Source organism: Rattus norvegicus, chromosome 13 (assembly GCF_036323735.1).
Source record: "Rattus norvegicus strain BN/NHsdMcwi chromosome 13, GRCr8, whole genome shotgun sequence".
Classification (NCBI taxonomy): Eukaryota; Metazoa; Chordata; class Mammalia; order Rodentia; family Muridae; genus Rattus; species Rattus norvegicus.
In genome coordinates, this window is record NC_086031.1 from 22,928,570 (window position 1) to 22,946,390 (window position 17,821).

At 41.5% G+C, this 17,821-nt stretch overlaps 1 protein-coding gene across 1 annotated transcript in view; it reads left to right on the forward strand.

Moving 5' to 3' along the window:
- Window positions 1-17,821, forward strand: part of Phlpp1 (PH domain and leucine rich repeat protein phosphatase 1) — a 222,488-nt gene that overhangs the window by 105,438 nt on the left and 99,229 nt on the right. The window contains exon 3 of the mRNA NM_021657.2: window positions 2,036-2,161. Within this exon, the coding sequence (NP_067689.2) occupies window positions 2,036-2,161 (126 nt within the window). The remainder of the gene's footprint in view (window positions 1-2,035; window positions 2,162-17,821) is intronic.

The following is a 17,821-nucleotide window of genomic DNA, read 5'->3' on the forward strand; positions in this document are numbered from 1 at the left end:
ATTCTCTACTGGTTAATTATAAAAAAGTATTGAGTTCTCTGTTGGGGGATAGCATCACTATAACCACATGCCAATGTTTACTGTTTTGTAAATGGTGTAATTTGTTAAAAAGGGGAAAGATTTGGATAAGAAATGGTTTGTTGGAATTGGGAAAACATGAAATGAGTTCTCTTTACATTTTTTCCCTCCTGGATAGGAAAGGAGGTAGAAAATGCAATTGGAGGAAAAATTAGAAGCCAATTTTCATTAAAAAAAAATTCCAATCTTAAAAAGGTTGACGGATATCTGATGTGTTCTAAGATTCAGAATTGAAGATCAGGCCATATGCGCACAGTGTCTCTGAGGCTCTGTAGTTTGGTCTGTCCTTTGAGTGCCTTCCCCTCTTCTGCATGCACTCGTTCTGGGAAGGTTGACACTCAAGCATCGAGACAGGTGTGTGGCCAGACTGAAGGACAGGTTTGGGTCAGTTTACTCTCCATTCCGAAAGCACTGCTTGCTAACCTCTGAGCATTAAGGCTGGTGAGTGAACTATGTATCTAGTCAAGGATGACTTGAAGTCCTGGCGTTCCCGCCTGGGATTGCAGGCATGCGCCATCACACCTAGTTTCAGTTTCACGTGGTAGTGGAGAGTGAACCCAGGCTGACACATGCCAGGCAAGAGTTCCACCGAGTGAACACATCCAGTGCATTGCGTGCAGCTTACTATTGAACATTGTGTCTTTTCATGGATTGCTGGAAGTTTTGTCATTAATGTTGCCATCATACATGATTATTTTAAGATGCAAATGTGTTTAATGTTTGATGTTGTTAGACCTAAAGAAAGTCTGTCTCTCTGTGATGCTATGAATTTGCATAGGCGAATGTGAATATAACATTATCAAATGTCTTTTATGGGGGAAGGCACTATGTTTGATCTAAGAAATGAAAGTCTTGATCTGTGCCTTTGAACAGCTACATTCCATATCAGGAGATGTGGGGTGGGAACATCATCGCCTACATTATAGCTGTAAGAGAGAATCAGAAAGTAAGAGCACTGTAGGAGGTTAGTAAAAGGCCAGAACTTTGAAGACAGAAAGAATTTTGTAATGAAAGATGTAATGAGATAATAGAACTTGAAGGGTGAAAAATCTTTTGACATATATAGTAGAAACAAGACTGTACTCAGAGAGGCAGAAAAGCTCATGGAGTGTTCAGGTAAGGTCAGAAAAAGCTAGCTATAATTAGCATTGCCATTCAGAAACGCAGCCTGTTTCCCAGGCCTGTTATTGGACAGATTTCTACTATTGAGTGGATTGAAAGTTAATAGCTTCCGCTTTTCACAAGCAGATCTTGTCAAACCTGCTTTGCACTGTTTTCAAATAATGCAGCTTGCTGAAGAAGACCTAAGTCTTTTAAAACCTGTTGACCCAGTTGGGAGAAAATAACTCACTCTGTGTAATTTGAGCTCTCATTAATGTTTGTGTATTTCTTTTTGTCATCCTGTTGGTAAAGAAAAACAGATTGAATGCAGGAACCCGTTTCCTCTCTTTTTAGTCTCTGTGGAAGAGCTAGAAGTGAAGTGTGGTGTAGGCTGGTCAGAATCTAGTGGTAGTTGTTGTCGTATCAGTTTTCCGAAACTCACCAGAACTTGATCAGTTTACAGTTTTCCAATAACAAGCATCTACACTGTTAAAGAAAGCTGACTTGGACCAGTGAGTTGTCTCCATGGGTAGTGACACTTGCTGCCAAGCCTGTTGACCTGAGTTTAATTCCTGGGACCCACCTTGGAAGAACAGAACTGACTTCTGCAACCTGTCTCTGACTTCCATATGTACCTTAGCCCCGGGAGCACAGACACACACAGGAGGAGGGGAATTTCACTTGGGTGGTGAGTTCTAATAAAGATAAAAACGCCCTTTCTGGATTTCCTTGTAACTAAAACTGGTTGGTCAGATGCAAGAACAGCTAAGAAGAGCATTGTGGGGAGAGGCAGGTCTGGATAGGGAGCTGTCCCCACCTCTGCTTCACTTGTTTTGTGCTCTGCATCTTTCCTCAGGTGGAAGAAGTGAAAAAGCACCAGCACTGTCTAGCGTTCAGCTCTTCCGGGCCCCAGAGCCAGACTTACTACATCTGCTTCGATACTTTCACGGAGTACTTACGATGGCTGCGTCAAGTCTCCAAGGTAACAGCGCCTTCGCGCCTGCAACCCGGCTTTGTGCCTTACTCAGTTCCAAAACGCAGTTTTCTGCAGAGTGTTTTTCTTTCTCAGACTAGTGACTAGCAACTTTGAGTGTTTAAAAGCTAAGTACGGGTGAAAATGAACACCTCTCACTGATTGGAGTTTAGTGTCACTGGCTTTATCTCCTAGCCTCAAACAGCATTTTAAAGAAATGTTAATGGATGTGTCTCCCTCCCTCCCTCCCTCCCTCCCTCCCTCCCTTCCTCCCTCCCTCCCTTCCTCCCTTCTTCCCTTCTTCCCTCCCTTCTTCCCTCCCTCCCTCCCTTCTTCCCTCCCTCCCTCCCTCCCTCCCTCCCTCCCTCCCTCCCTCCCTTCCTCCTTTCTGTCCTTCCCTCCCTCTAGAATTTCATCTGAGTACTCATCTGTATTTCTCCTTCTCCCCCTCCAACTCTTCCTGTTCCCCCCATTCATTTTCAATGTTGTAACTTATTTAGTTCTTGGTGGTAGTGTTGGTGTGTGTGTGTGTGTGTGTGTGAGAGAGAGAGAGAGAGAGAGAGAGAGAGAGAGAGAGAGAGAGAGAGAGAGACACGGGTAGGAGGATGAGTCCATTTCTGTTGCTCGTATGTGCATGTTTAAGGTTTGGGCTGACCTCTTGAGACTGGATAACTACCAGGAAGCTCATCTGTGAGCAAAGCTGATGTTCCCTCTTTCCTCAGCCACTCCTTGCCTGCAGCTCTTAACTGGGGGCAGAACCTGTGACTGGCCCTTCAGGAGATCCACAGTGCTACAGTAGTTGCATTCATTTCTTGAGATAGTCGATAGCTGTCTAATTGGACTTCGGGTCCACTCATTGGGAGGGGATTCATGCCTGGTACTGTAAATCTAGATCTAGCCAGCTCCTGGCGGCTAGAGAGGTCATAGATCCTAGAGAGAACATACTATGCCCATTTTCCTAAAGTGATATAATTTTTAACTGTATTTTAAATATTTACCCTTCTATTCCCAGATAAGTGTCCCTCTCGCCCCCCTCAAAGAAACTGTATTTGTGCAGCCTACAGCTGGTCACAATACCAAGGATGAGTGTGTGGGGTGCATAGAGCAGACTGATGGATCTACAGTGGGAGTCCTATTAAGGCTCAGAGACAGGTGCTGAGGTTGGGCGGCAGAGTGATTGTAAGAACCCGAGAACCAGGACATCTTCTGTGAGATAGTATCTTCTACACGTGACATGAAAACTGCACTCATAGAATCTCAATAATATGGTTGCTTAAATAAGACCAGCATAATGAACCTTTACAATTTTTGTACGGAGGACGGAGAGATGGCCCTGTGGTTAAGATTCCTTGCTGATCTTCCAGAGGACCTGGGTTCAGTTCTTATCCCTAACATGACAGCTCACAATCCCCTGTAACTCCAGTTCCAGAAGCAATGAATAGAGATGTATGTAGACCAAAAAAGCCACACCCATTTAAAAAATAAGTAAATTTTTTATTTGTTAGGTTTTAGTAAACCTTAAATTCATTGAGTAGACTGTAATGACCATCTTAATGTTCCAAATCAATGACAATAGATTGAAACTGCTTTAGTAACTAGCCCAGGACAGGACAAATACAAAACTACAGAATATGCTAGAAAGCTCACAAACGTCCCTCACCTTCTGATTATATTTTCACATACACCATTTAACTCTATGTAGTCTCCATTTTTCTTTTATTCTGCCTCACTAAGTGATTCCATTCTTTTTATTTTAGTCTGGCTATTTTATATTCCCCTAGTCCCATGTGTGTCGTGCATGTCTAGTTGTCCCATGAAATAGCACATCCGTGTATTACTCGAATACTATATACATAAGGTGAGCGAATGCCGATTTTCCAGTTCTCCGTGAGCAGGCATGTCTGCAGCTTACTGCAAAGTGATGGGCTGGATTGTTGCACTGAGTGCTCTGGCTCTGGGCGTGTGTTTTAAATGATGGTCTCTGGGGAACAAGAACATTACCACAGAATCCATTGCTATGGCTTTAAATTTCCAATCCAACTTGTTGTCCAAGTTCAGTATGATTCATGCTGCTGCACGATGGAGCTAGCAGTCTAGCAGGTGAGTAAGAGAACAACTGTAGACAGTTAATGGAAAAGCGGAGTGACGTTTCCCAGCTTTTCTGCATATTCCCTCATTTGGGTGACAGGCGAATTGCTGTTCTCTGATGAAGGCTGGCTCTTAGAATCTTTAGCTTTTCTCCCTGTCAGAGAAGCTTTGGCAGATTTTGGTTGATGGTTGATGGAACTTAAGCTTCTCCTAACAGAAGGCAAATGTAGGTTCTAAGTGCACAGGGAAGCAGTTCACAACTGCAGTGGGAAAGATGGTGCTTCCCTTTCAGCTTCATCCGTGGGCTGTGTGATATAAAGTATGTACATGCTTGCCTAATTGTTTTAACATTTACCGCGTGCTCGTAGCCATAGGAGACAAGCATAAAGAATATGCCTTTTTAAAAAAATTTTATTAGATATAGTTCTTTACTTACATTTCAAAGGTTATTCCCCTTCCCGGTTTCCTGTCCATAAGCCCCCATTCCCACCCCTCCTCCTCCCCTCCCCCTATACATCCCCCTTATTGCCCCCCCCATTCCCCTGCACTGGGGGTCCAACCTTGGCAGGAGCAAGGGCTTCCCCTTCCTCTGGTGCCCCAACAAGTCTATTCTCTGCTACACATGCAGTTGGAGCCCTGGGTCAGTCCATAAATAGTCTTATGGAAGTGGTAGTGGTTTAGTCCCTGGAAGCTCTGGTTGCTTGGCATTGTTGTTTTTAAGGGATTGCAAGTCCTTCAACTCTTTCAATACTTCCTCTAATTCCATCCCAAGGGGGTCCTGTTCTCAGTTCAGTGGTTTGCTGCTAGCATTGACCTCTGTATTGGACATGCTCTGGATGTGTCTCTCAGGAGAGATTCATATCTTGTCCCTTTCAGCATGCATTTTCTAGCTTCATCAATCTTATCTAGTTTTGGTGGCTGTATGTGTATGTATATATGATCCATATGTGGGTCAGGCTCTGAATGGCTGTTCCTTGAGTCGCTGCTCTAAACTTTGCTTCCATATCCCCTCCTGTGGATATTTTTCCCCCTTTTAAGAAGGAGTGGGAGCATCCACATTTTGGTCATACTTCTTGAGCTTCCTGTGGTCTGTGGATTGCATCTTGGGTAATTCGAGCTTTTTGGCTAATATCCACTTATCAATGAGTGCATACCATGTGTGTTTTTCTGTGATTGGGTTACCTCACTCAGGATGATACTTTCCAGTTCCATCCATTTGCCTATGAATTTCATGAAGCCATTGTTTTTGATAGCTGAGTAGTACTCCATTGTGTAGATGAACCACATTTTTTGAATCCATTCCTCTGTTGAAGGGCATCTGGGTTCTTTCTAGCTTCTGGCTATTATAAATAAGGCTGCTATGGACATAGTGGAGCATGTGTCTTTGTTGTATGTTGGGGCATCTTTTGGGTATATGCATGGCTCAGCCGTTAAAGGCTAGGCTCACAACCAAAACAATGTGCCTTGTATTTGATAGTTTTAGACGTGTACTCAGTGAAGTGACACTGTGGGTTTGAAGCAGTAAATCAGTTGCTGATATCCTCCTTCGCTCAGAGTACAAAGCCAGCACAAGTCAAAGCAAAATCCTTTCTTCTCCATTGAGATAATGATGTGAAACATAAGCCTCTTCTTTAATTGCTTGACCCAATTTAATGTTTACAGAAGTTTTTTTTTTTTTTTTTTTTTTTTTTTTTTTTTTTTTTTTTTTGAGCTGGGGACCGAACCCAGGGCTTTGCGCTTCCTAGGTAAGCGCTCTACCACTGAGCTAAATCCCCAGCCCCTACAGAAGTGTTATAACGAACTGTTTCCACATAACCCTTGTTCTGTTTCCTGAACATGTAGTCATGGTGCATCCATCAGAACCAGGGGACCGACAGACCTTATTGGCGTGCCACTCTGGACTGCCTTTGAGCTTGTGTGTGTCCTATAGTTCCTTTTCTGTTCTCTTTCTAATCTAAGGCACCACATTTCATTTAGTCTTTATGCTGTCTTGGCCCCGCTTCTGCGCCACAGCCTTTTCAGTCTATTTTCTATGACATTTTTCAGGAGTACAGTTGAGTTGTAGAATGTCCTATATGAAATGCTTTTGGTCGTGTACACCAAATATATAGTAATGTATATTAGGCTAGATTTGAGCTGCTTATATTAAAAACAAGTGAGATACGAATTCTTAAATAGTGAGGAGAGTGTAGATAAGAGCATATGTAGACTGCCAAGGAAACCACAGCAGATTATTCTGGTTAACACAGTTATAACAAAAAGATGGTCTATTCTAACTCTGTTAAGCATTCACTCAGTACCTTCTATTGGTCAGGTCTGTGATTTATTCATAGAGATTATATCAAAGAAAAGTTCAGTCCCCATCAGGTTCAGGATTGTGCTAATTAAGTAAATGGGCGAGAAAGCTATTAACAGGACGCAGAGGTAACCCAGAGGTGAGTGCTTAACTTGTGAATTTGGTTCACTGTACCCTCATGGCAGCTCAATGGAACTCCAATTCTGATGCCCCTTTCTGGCCTCCTGGGCACCAGGCATGATTATGATGCACATACATACATACATACATACATACATACATACAGGCAAACATGGATGCATAAAATGTAAAATAAACTTAACTACATTTCAAAGTATGTTTTAAAAAGAACTTAGCAAGTTCTCATAATGTGTAATACAAGGTGCTAGGACAAAGGGGTGGGGAAAAGGTACATTTAAAGAAAAATCATGGAAGAAGAGTGATTGAAGATCTGGTGGGAGAAGCTTTCCAGGTAGAGGGTGGAGATACGTGAAGGCCCTAACAAAGATGGTGTCTTAGTTAGGGTTTTATTGCTCTGACGACACACCATGGTCAAGGCAATTATAGTAAAGGAAATATTTAATTGGGGCTGGCTTACAGTTTCAGAGGTTCAGTCCATTATCATCATGGTAAGAGGCATGGCCGCATGCAGCCAGTCATGGTGCTGGAAGAACAGAGAGATTTACCTCTTGATCTGGAGACAGCCAGGAGAAGACTGTCTTCTGCAGGCAGTCAGAAAAGGGTCTCTTCTGCACTAGGTAGAGCTTGACCATAGGACTGACTGTAAAGCTCATCCCCACCGTGACACACTTCCTCCAACTAGGCCACACCTATACTAACAAGGACACACCTCCTACTAGTCTTGCTCCTTGTGGTCCAAGCATTCAAACACTTGATTCTGTGGGCACTAGACCTGCTCAACCCATAGCAATGGAATCTGAAATAAGGAAGGGGAGTCACAATGGGCAGAGATCTTGTGCTATAGAATGATGTAGTGCATTCTTTATGTTGTTTATAGAATGACAAACTATTACTGAACCCTGGGCTTAATCTTAGCAACACACACACACACACACACACACACACACACACACACACTCAGCATATGTACATGTCTTCTAGACTTTACTTTGAATTGTGATAGATTAAAGCCTCAGTTGAAAATCACAGCACTAACTGTACTCTGCACATACGGTCTGGATAGTCAAAGAGCTTTTATTCCAGGACTAGACAAAGAAGCAAAACACAAGCGATAGATTCACAAGCCGTCTCCCGAGTAGAGTGGGAAATGTTTATTTCTAGCTTGAGAATTGTGATTGTTGACTGTTAGCTCGGTTAGTGTTTCTTAGATGTAGTCGGCTAATGTGCCATCTCTGTGGTTTAGTGCTATAGTCTCTCTAATGAGCCTCTCGTTCTAATTGCTCAAATTATGAACAGATTTAGATACCAGAGTTCATTGGGAGGCAGTATATGGGAGGCAGTATAGGACAGTTGTGTGTGTGTGTGTGTGTGTGTGTGTGTGTGTGTGTGTGTGTGTGACACATGAGTGAGAACATGGAGATAGCAGGGTACGAGGATGCTTCTGCTAGTTTTCCTTTTTTTTTTTTTTTTCTTTCTTTTTTTCGGAGCTGGGGACTGAACCCAGGGCCTTGCACTTGCTAGGCAAGCGCTCTACCACTGAGCTAAATCCCCAACTCTAGTTTTCCTTTCTGCTGATTATAACCACTCCATTAGAAAGTGTTTGGTGACTAAAGCCAGTAGCGGTGGCACATACGTGTATTTCTAGTTCTGGGAAGGCCGAGGTAGGAGGATCATGATTTCAAAGTTAGTCTGGCTACAGTTAGAGTCTAGGCCAAGAAGAATGGTTTGATAACTCTTCAGAAATGTGATAGCAGTGTGTAAAAGACAGCATGCTGTGTGTATATGCAGCATCTTTTACATTTATATTCCTGAGATGTGCTAGGAGGGAGGAGGAACTTTGAACTACCTTGGATTACTGTTAAGTGAATTAATTGAAATGGGAGCTTTAAGATCTCTGTTCCCTTAGGAAGGCTTTGAGCATCGGAAAGAGCTGTATGTAGTGAAGGTTAGTAATCTAAATAAGGTTATGACTATATGACTTAACCTAAGATTCAAATATTAAACTCTGCTATTCTGATAGAAGAAAGAATAATGGCGTCATTTCTGGCTTTTGTGAAATGCATGTGTAATGGACCTATACAGGTCTAATAAGTATATGTGTGTCTGTGTGGATGTGCATGACTAAGCAAATCTTTTAACTTAGTTTTATGACTCTCATTTCTGCCATCACCAATGTGATCAGGCTGTTGTGTAAAGACTTATTTATTTATATTATTTCTAGTAAATCAGAGAACACATGCTTTGTTAATCCAGGTGAGTTATATTCTGGTATTCTCAGTCATAGGAGCTGTTTGGGAAAGGGATAGATATTCATGTGAGAAGGCAGGGGTCTGGGAATGGCTGAGTGGAAACTTAGAAACTGTAAGCCTTTGCTTCCTATAATCTTAAATACAAGATACCTACCTGAGAAACTTTCCAAGTGTCCGATATAATGCAGATAATCTGTAGGATCCTGGCCAGTGTGTTCTAAGACGCAGCTAGCTCTTCATGACTGCAAATACTTCATTTCATCTTATTATTTTATTTTTACAAATATGGTTAGTGATCAAAACAAATTATCTATAATGAGTTGTTACAGAAAAAATAAGTGAAGGATTCCTCATTTGGGTAGAATTTGTATATGAGGCTTTGGCCAATCCTCCATTTAAACCACTATATTGGGAATAAACGTATGATAATCTGTTTAACTGCAAATCCAGTGAGAGTAGGTGGGAGCTGCTAATAGAAGGTGGCATGGACGTGGCGTCTACTCTTAATCGTGGTTGCCATCTGCATTCTTTATATGTAGTATTAGGAAGCTTGATACTTTTTAGTCATACTCAATGGCACTATGAAAACGATTTCTTATGTTGAGAGAATATAGGATGCATTTTGAAGAGGATTTATAAAAACAAGCAACATAAGGAAAAATCTATGTTTGTGTTTTAATGTTCTTTTCCCTACCCTAGTCATAATGAAAAGATACAGATAACCAAACTCCAATGATTTTTAAACCAACAAGACCTAGATATGTAATCTTACAAGGACGTTCTTAATTTTCAGTGTGTGTTTTGGATTTTAGCTTGTAGAGAAGTGTTTGTGTTATGTCAGTTGTTTTTGAGAAATTGGTGAAAGTTTATTGCAGAGGAATTGTAGCACTTAGCATTGCTGGCCAGAGGCAGGAGCTTTGGGGTTTATATTGGGTGTGTGTTAGTGAAGAGTCCTCTGGGACCATGATAACATTGGTTTTGAAGTCATCTCTAAAATATGAATGTGCAGCATGTTAGGAATTCAGTAAACATCTTGTTGTCTGCAATGTGGAAGGGGCCGTCTGTTTATTCAGCATACAGACACGTGTCTAGGATGTTTTCACTGTGGTAGGAGGGCAGCCTCCTCTCAGATGTACCGGTGTCACCGAGGAGCAGCTAACCTACTTGTCCACATTTGTAGCATAATTTTTAGAACATGCTTTCTTTTCTTTTCTAATTTTTTTATTAGATATATTTCTTTACTTACATTTCAAATGGTATTCCTTTTCCCAATTTCCTGTCCATAAGCCCACATCCCCACCCCCTCCCTCATACAGTGTTCCCTCTCCACCTCCCTTACCCACCCCCCCAACATTCCCCTGCACTGGGGGTCCAACCTTGGCAGGAACAAGGGTTTCCCATTCCACTGGTGCCCCAACAAGGCTATTCTCTGCTACATGTGCAGTTGGAGCCCTGGGTCAGTCCATGTATAGTCTTTGGTTAGTGGTTTAGTCCATGGAAGCTCTGCTTGGTTGGCATTGTTGTTCTTATGGGGTTGCAAGCCCCTTCAGCTCTTTCAATTTTTCCTCTAATTCCCCTAAACAGGGTCCTGTTCTCAGTTCAGTGATTTGCTGCTAGCATTGAACTCTGTATTGGACATGCTCTGGATGTGTCTCTCAGGAGAGATCTATATCTGGCCCCTTTCAGCATGCATTTTTTAGCTTCATCAATCTTATCTAGTTTTGGTGGCTGTATATATATGGGCCACGTGTGGTGCAGGCTCTGAATGGCTGTTCCTTCAGTCGCTACTCTAAACTTTGCTTCCATATCTCCTCCTATAGATATGTTTTTCCCCTTTCAAGAAGGAGTGGGAGCATCCGCATTTTGGTCATCCTTCTTCTTGAGCTTCTTGTCAGCAGCTTGACAGCACACCTAAAAGCTCTAGAACAAAAAGAAAGAAATAAACCCAAGAGGAGTAGAAGGCAGGAAATAATCAAACTCAGGGCTGAAATCAACCAAATAGAAACAATAAGAACTATACAAAGAATCAACAAAACCAGGAGCTGATTCTTTGAGAAAATCAACAAGATGGATAAACCCTTAGCCAGACTCACCAGAGGTCACAGAGAGTGTGTCCAAATTAACAAAACCAGAAATGAAAAGGGAGACATAACAACAGAATCTGAAGAAATTTTAAAAAATCATCAGATTTTACTACAAAAGCCTATATTCAACAAAACTGGAAAATCTGGAGGAAATGGGCAATTTTCTAGATAGATACCAGGTACCAGAGTTAAATCAGGAACAAATAAACCATCTAAACAACCCCATAACTCCTAAAGAAATAGAAGCAGTCATTAAAAGTCTCCCAACCAAAAAGAGCCCAGGTCCAGATGGTTTCAGTGCAGAATTCTATCAGACTTTCATAGAAGACCTCATACCAATACTGTCCAAATTATTCCCCAAATTAAAACAGACGAAGCACCACCAAATTCCTTCTATGAAGCCACAATTACTCTTATACCTAAACCACACAAAGACCCAACAAAGAAAGAGAACTTCAGACCAATTTCCCCTATGAATATTGACGGAAAAATATTCAATAGAATTCTTGCAAACCGAATCCAAGAATGTATCAAAACAATCATCCACCATGATCAAGTAGGCTTCATCCCAGGGATGCAGGGATGGTTTAATATACAGAAATCCATCAATGTAATCCACTATATAAACAAACTCAAAGACAAGAACCAAATGATCATTTCATTAGATGCTGAGAAAGCATTTGACAAAATTGAACATCCCTTCATGATAGAAGTCCTCGTGCGTGCTTTCTTTTGTTAGCCATGTTGATTGACCCCATGATCCCTTTTCAACACCACTCTTTTATGTGAATCTCTAACCTAACCTTAACCTGATGCATAGGCTAAAAGTAGATTTGGGTCACTGATTTAGTGTTGTGTGCATGTGTTTTTAACTTTGGTTTGATGTTTGAGATGTGGCAGTGGCGGTGGTGGCGGTGGTTGTGGTTAGGTGCACTGTCTCACTCATAGCCTAGGCTAACCCAGTACTTGCTATGTAGCAACAAGCTATCTTTAAATTCTGGTAGTTTTCTTTTCTTTGCCTCCAAATGCTGGAATTTCAGGCCTGAGCCAGACTAGCTTTGTATTTTTAGCTTTAATTACAGAATTGTGAACAACTATGAAGTAGAGATAATATTTTTAACACTAACAATCTGTAACTCACCTGCCACAGCGAACAGTTCATGGCCACACTCTCTTCCTCCTTTTTCTGAATAGCTACAATGCAGCTAGGACTCTCTCTGCAACTCTGTACAGTGAGAAATACCTTACAAATATAACCACAAAACCACTCCTTTATGTCCAGCAAATGTTTCAGATAATAATTATTTTTTCTTTAAATTCTTAAAACTGTTTGTCTATGGATATGAATGTTTTGCTTGCATGGATGTATGTGCATCCTCGGATACTTGGGGGTACCTGCAGAATGTCGACAAGAGTGTTCAATGGAGCCGGTCACTGAACTCTGGTCCTCTGCAAGTGCTTTCAATCACTGAACCGTCTCTCTAGCCCCGCTTCAGATTTGTTTGCTGTTCCAAATGGATTTTAAGACAAATTGGATGTTTTCAATTATTGATTACCTAAAGGAAGTTGGCAGTGACTTGCCGCTTGGCACTAACTTACAGAGAAGGATTGACTGGAAAGCACCAAAACCCACAGGGAGGATTTTAGCTTGAATTCTGACCTCAAGTGTTAAGGACGAGGAATATCTCAGGTTCACTTTCCCCGATGGCTTTATTTAGAACATTTGCACATGGGTTGTGAGCTGTTCCCAGGGAAGAGAGCCTGGGCTAACCTTGGGATTGATTTGTTTATATCCCGCATACAGAGCATAAGGGTAACTTGGTGCAGTAGAGTTGGTACCTCTGTGTTTTGGCTGCTGCCTTGGCTTTGGCGTCATGCAGGAGAGTTTCCACTCACCATTGAAAATGTTTGGGTCATTTGAGAGTGTAGAATTTCAGATTAATAACCCTCAGCCTACACTGTTTTTGATAATGGCCTCCCTTTTTGCTTTCTCTTGGTGAGAGGAAAAGGTACATCACAGTCTCTATTGAGGACCTCAGCAGCCTCAAACTAGCCTGGTCTACTTGGTTAAAATGTGATTGTCATGCTAGGCTTTCTTCAGGGCCATGCAGCTTGTCTGTGTGTCTCTTTGTGCTTGTGTAGCCAGTGTATTGGCAGTTGGGGGCTGACTGACTTCCTAACAGGGACTTCACTACTGCCACTGTCCCTGTGTGTGACTCTCCATAGAAGCATATGTCACGTCTAGGGGCAGTGATTTGAAAAGGAAGTCATTGCTGTGAAGGGCAGGACAGATTTCATGCTGAATTAAAGATTACGTGAAATGATGACTAAGTGACACCCTTGAAATATAAACGAGCTGCACGGCGAGCCATGACTGAGCTTCCATGTGCTAAAAAATGTTCCAAGGTCCAGATTTAACTCAGAGAATACTTAATTGACCACTTGAGCCAAGCCATCAGTGTGAAATAGGATTAAGATGGATTCATGCCGTTAGTGGTAGTTGCAAGAGACACCGTAATGTAACGTAGTCATCTGTAAGGTGTACTTAATGCAGTCTAAAGAGTCTTCTGCTCATAGCCAGCCTGGCTTGTTCCCAGTGCCTTAGGGACCCTGCTTCAGTTTGTTATCCTGGGTTTCTAAACCAAGTAAGAAGGTTCATTAGAATCCGTCTTCTGAAGAACCCAGGAATTTTCTGGAAACACTCAATTCACACGTCACATTCATTCTTTAAATAAAGAAGGGTCCTTTGACTAAGGGCAGTCCACCAGGTTTGTAGACTCAGAAGTGGACGTAAGGGTCTGCTGATGTGGATATCTGCTTATGTCTTCAAAAACTGCTCCTGTATAAATTCCATAGTGATAATTGAGAAATATTGGAAATTGAATAGGTGTTGGGGCATAGGAAGATAGAAGAGGGCAATATCAAAACAAATCTTGAGTGATGTCTTTGTAATGTTTCTGCTACTGTGATAAAACACAATGATTGAGACTATTTCTAAAGGAAAGCATTTAATCTGGCTTTTGGCTTCAAGGGGTTAGAGTCTGGGATGGTGGAAAGAGAACAGCTGAATGTTCATAGCTTGCTTGCTACCCAGGAGGCAAATAAGACACAGACTGGGAATGATGTGGCTCTTTTGAAACCTCAAAGCCAGCACCCAGTGACATGCCTTTCCAACAAGCCTATACCTCCTAATTCTTTTTAAACAATTCCCCTCACTGGGGCCCAAATACTCAATCATATACATGAGTATGGGGACCACTATTTCCATTCAAACCATTGCATTCCACTGCTTGGCCCCTATTGGCTTGTAGCTATATCCTATATATAACAAAAGGCATTTGATCCAGTACAGTTTAAAAAGTCCAGAGTCTTCTGATACTCCAGGCTTTTAATCATAATACCCTGTAAAATCAAAATTAAAAAAGCAAATGACATACTTCTACCAGATGATGGCACAGAATACACATAACTGTTATAAAGGCAGCAAAGGGGATATAATGAATAAATATTACATCAGAGCAAAATAGAAACCTGTCAGGACAAACTCCAAACACTGTAGCTCCGCATCTGATATCAAAGGTCTTTGATAGCTCTCCCCTTCAGCTTTGCCGCCTACAATCTGCTTCTCCCTCTCTGGCTGGTTCTGTCCCTTGTGTGCACCTCTCTGCGACAGATACCCCGCAGCTATGGCATCTCTATCATCCTGGGGTCTCTAACACAATCCAGGCTTCACTTTCACAGCTTCATGCAATGGATTATCAAGGACACCCCTGGGCTTGGGGGCTTTCTTTAATTTCAGAGGAATAGTCTACAACCCCCTTACTCTTGTATCCTTATAACTCTCAAGCCAGAACTATGTGGAAATCATGGCCACATTTGACTGCCTTCTTGGGGTAGAGCTGCCTCTCGAATCACATTTGGAGAAGCTTTTCTTTCTAGTGTTCTTTTCCTCAGACCTTCCCCTTTAGAAAGTGGGGTCTTGCAAGCTCCTATCAGGATAGCCATTACTCCCTGCTTACAGTGTTCAACTGATTTCCTAGCCTAAAGTCCCAAAGTGTTTTATGTTCCTCAAAAACAAACAATAGCAACACCAAAAGAAACAAAAAAACCATGGTCAGTTCTGTCTCAGCGATTGCCCACTCCCTTGTACCTAGTTCTGTTTTATTACTTTTTTATCACTGTGATAAAACACCAAGACTAAAGTAATTTATAATAGAAAGCATTTAGAGTCCATGCTGATGGAGAAAAGGAACAGCTGAGTATTCACATTCTTTTTTTTTTTTTTTTTTTTGGTTCTTTTTTTCGGAGCTGGGGACCGAACCCAGGGCCTTGTGCTTGCTAGGCAAGCGCTCTACCACTGAGCTAAATCCCCAACCCAGAGTATTCACATTCTTGATTGCCATCTGAGATGGAGACAGGGGGTGAGGGGAAGAAAGAGAGAGACACATACAGCCTGGAAATTGTATGGATCTCTTGAAACCTCAAAGAGCATCCCCAATGACACACCAAGGCCACACCTCCTAATCCTTCTTAAATAGTTCCACCCATTGGAGACTAGGTATTCAAAAATATGAGCTTACGGGGACCATTCTCATACATTTCCCTATACCACAAAAACCAAGAGGAATATCTATTCCACACAGAGGTTAATTGTATAAAAAGGCAAATGTATGTAAATTATGGAAGCGGTCATGACCCTATCTGAGCAGTGTAGAAGAAACATCTATCTAGAAGCTAAAATCTGGGAGTACAGACTAGTCCTGTGATGGCTGTGCAGTCTGAGAAGGGTAAAAGGGACATTAATGCAAAGTATGCATGCCTGTATACATTATTGTTTTCTCACTTCTTGTGGAAACTTAAGTATGACTTACTAAATAATTAAGGCAGATTTATAGCATGGATTTTAGGTTAGAAAAATGCAATATTGGAATTTCCCCTAATTATTAATAAGATGATAGATGCTTAGAGAACTTAGAAATCCTATTTGGAATTCAGATAGAAAATGCTGCATTTTGGATTGTGTACATTGTTTTGTTATATAGGATACTGATGAAGAGGTGAGACAGTAGGCTCCTCCCCTATACTTACAGCCATACTTCAGGTTCTGCCTTTGTGGAAATACCTCTGTTTTTCCTGTGGTGACTATTATTCCAGAAGAAGGGATTTCCATTTCACCGTAAGATATTTCAGCTTAAACTCACTTAATTTTTTCCAAAGTCTTATACAAATAGCCAAGTAGGTCATTTGTTTACTGTCTCATCGCAGTGGAGGTGTTTGCTGTACCCTTTGTATATTCAGATTCTTACTGTTTCAAACCCACCCCTTCCCCTCTACTTCCCTTCGTCCTCTTTTCTCCAGCATGTTGGGAGTTGCTTCTCTTCTAACAGGGCAGCGAAGAAGTGAGAGGGAGAAAAACAAGCACAGCTTTTACTTTCTTTGACCAGGTACTGTTCCTCCCGACTCCGGTGACTGCTAGTTCCTTTGTAAATGACGGGACTCTTTCAACAGTTTCCTCTAGAAGTATTAAAGGTGGCTGGGGATCTGTACTGCTGTAATTAATACTTTAAAATCATGTAGATTCTACCTATATAATATTATCTTTAAAAAAATACATTCAAGGGCAAAATTAAAACTACACTTTAAAGTCAGAACTGTTATTTAGTATTATGAAGGTCTCTTGCAGTTGCCAAGGAGGCAATATTAATTGTAATTCTTGAAAGTAATTGCTCTCATAATTATTTGGCAATTTCTTTGCAAACATGTTTTGACTTTGAATTATACCCATTTTAAATAGTGATAAATTCAGAGGCTTAGAATGTAAGATTAAAAATACAAGACCTTGTAGACTTATTGCTTCATCCCCACCATGTGTAATGATCTCTCTCTCTCTCTCTCTCTTTCTCTCTCTCTCTCTCTCTGTGTGTATGTGTGTGTGAGTGTGCGTGTGTGTGAGTGTGAGTGTGTGTTGAAAACTATTTTACAGTGGCCACATGTCAGATATCCTGTATGTCAAATACTTACATTATGAATCATAACAGCAAAGTTCTAGTTCTGAAGTAGCAGTGAAAATGACTCATGGTTGAGGGTCGGTTACCACAGCATGAGGAATTACATTATAGGATTGCAGCCTTAGGAAGGTTGAGAAGCACCGGCCTATAGTGTTTCACATTCTTTTAGGGTCTGATGTGGCACTTACTTTCTTGTAAGTGAAATGGGACTTTGAATCCTGTGGTCCTGACTCCTGTTTTGTCTGCTATAGCTGTTTTGTCTGCTGTCTTCAGACACACCAAAAGAGGGCATCAGATTCATTACAGATGGATGTGAGCCAAATGTGGTTGTAGGGATTTGAACTCAGGACCTCTGGAAGAGCAGTCAGTGAGCCATTTCTCCAGCCCTGTTTTGCTTGCTGGAATAACAAGATAATTCCTGTCCTAATTGCTAACTTCTGAGTGTTGTAGCGTTGCCATGGTCTTCGTGTCCTTGTGCAGACGTATCCTTTTGTTAGCAGTGTGTTTTCAGAAGGAGCATCTCTGTACTTTCTCTGTCACTTGGTTCTCAGATTCCCTGTGTAGCAGCTTTCCTTCTGGTGTTACCTGGTGTGCTGACTGATACAGTGACACCATGTGAACACCACAGTTTGTGACTGTTGTCTTTCTAGCATTAGACATTAGGTACCAAGTCGATTACGTATTCAGTGTGGTGAGGCCAATACAAAACAATAGAAGTTCTTCTGCTCTGTGTTGACTTTCCTTCAAGGTGTACATAGCTTTATTTGTTAATTGCACACTGCAGTGAGTTGAATTTATGCTGT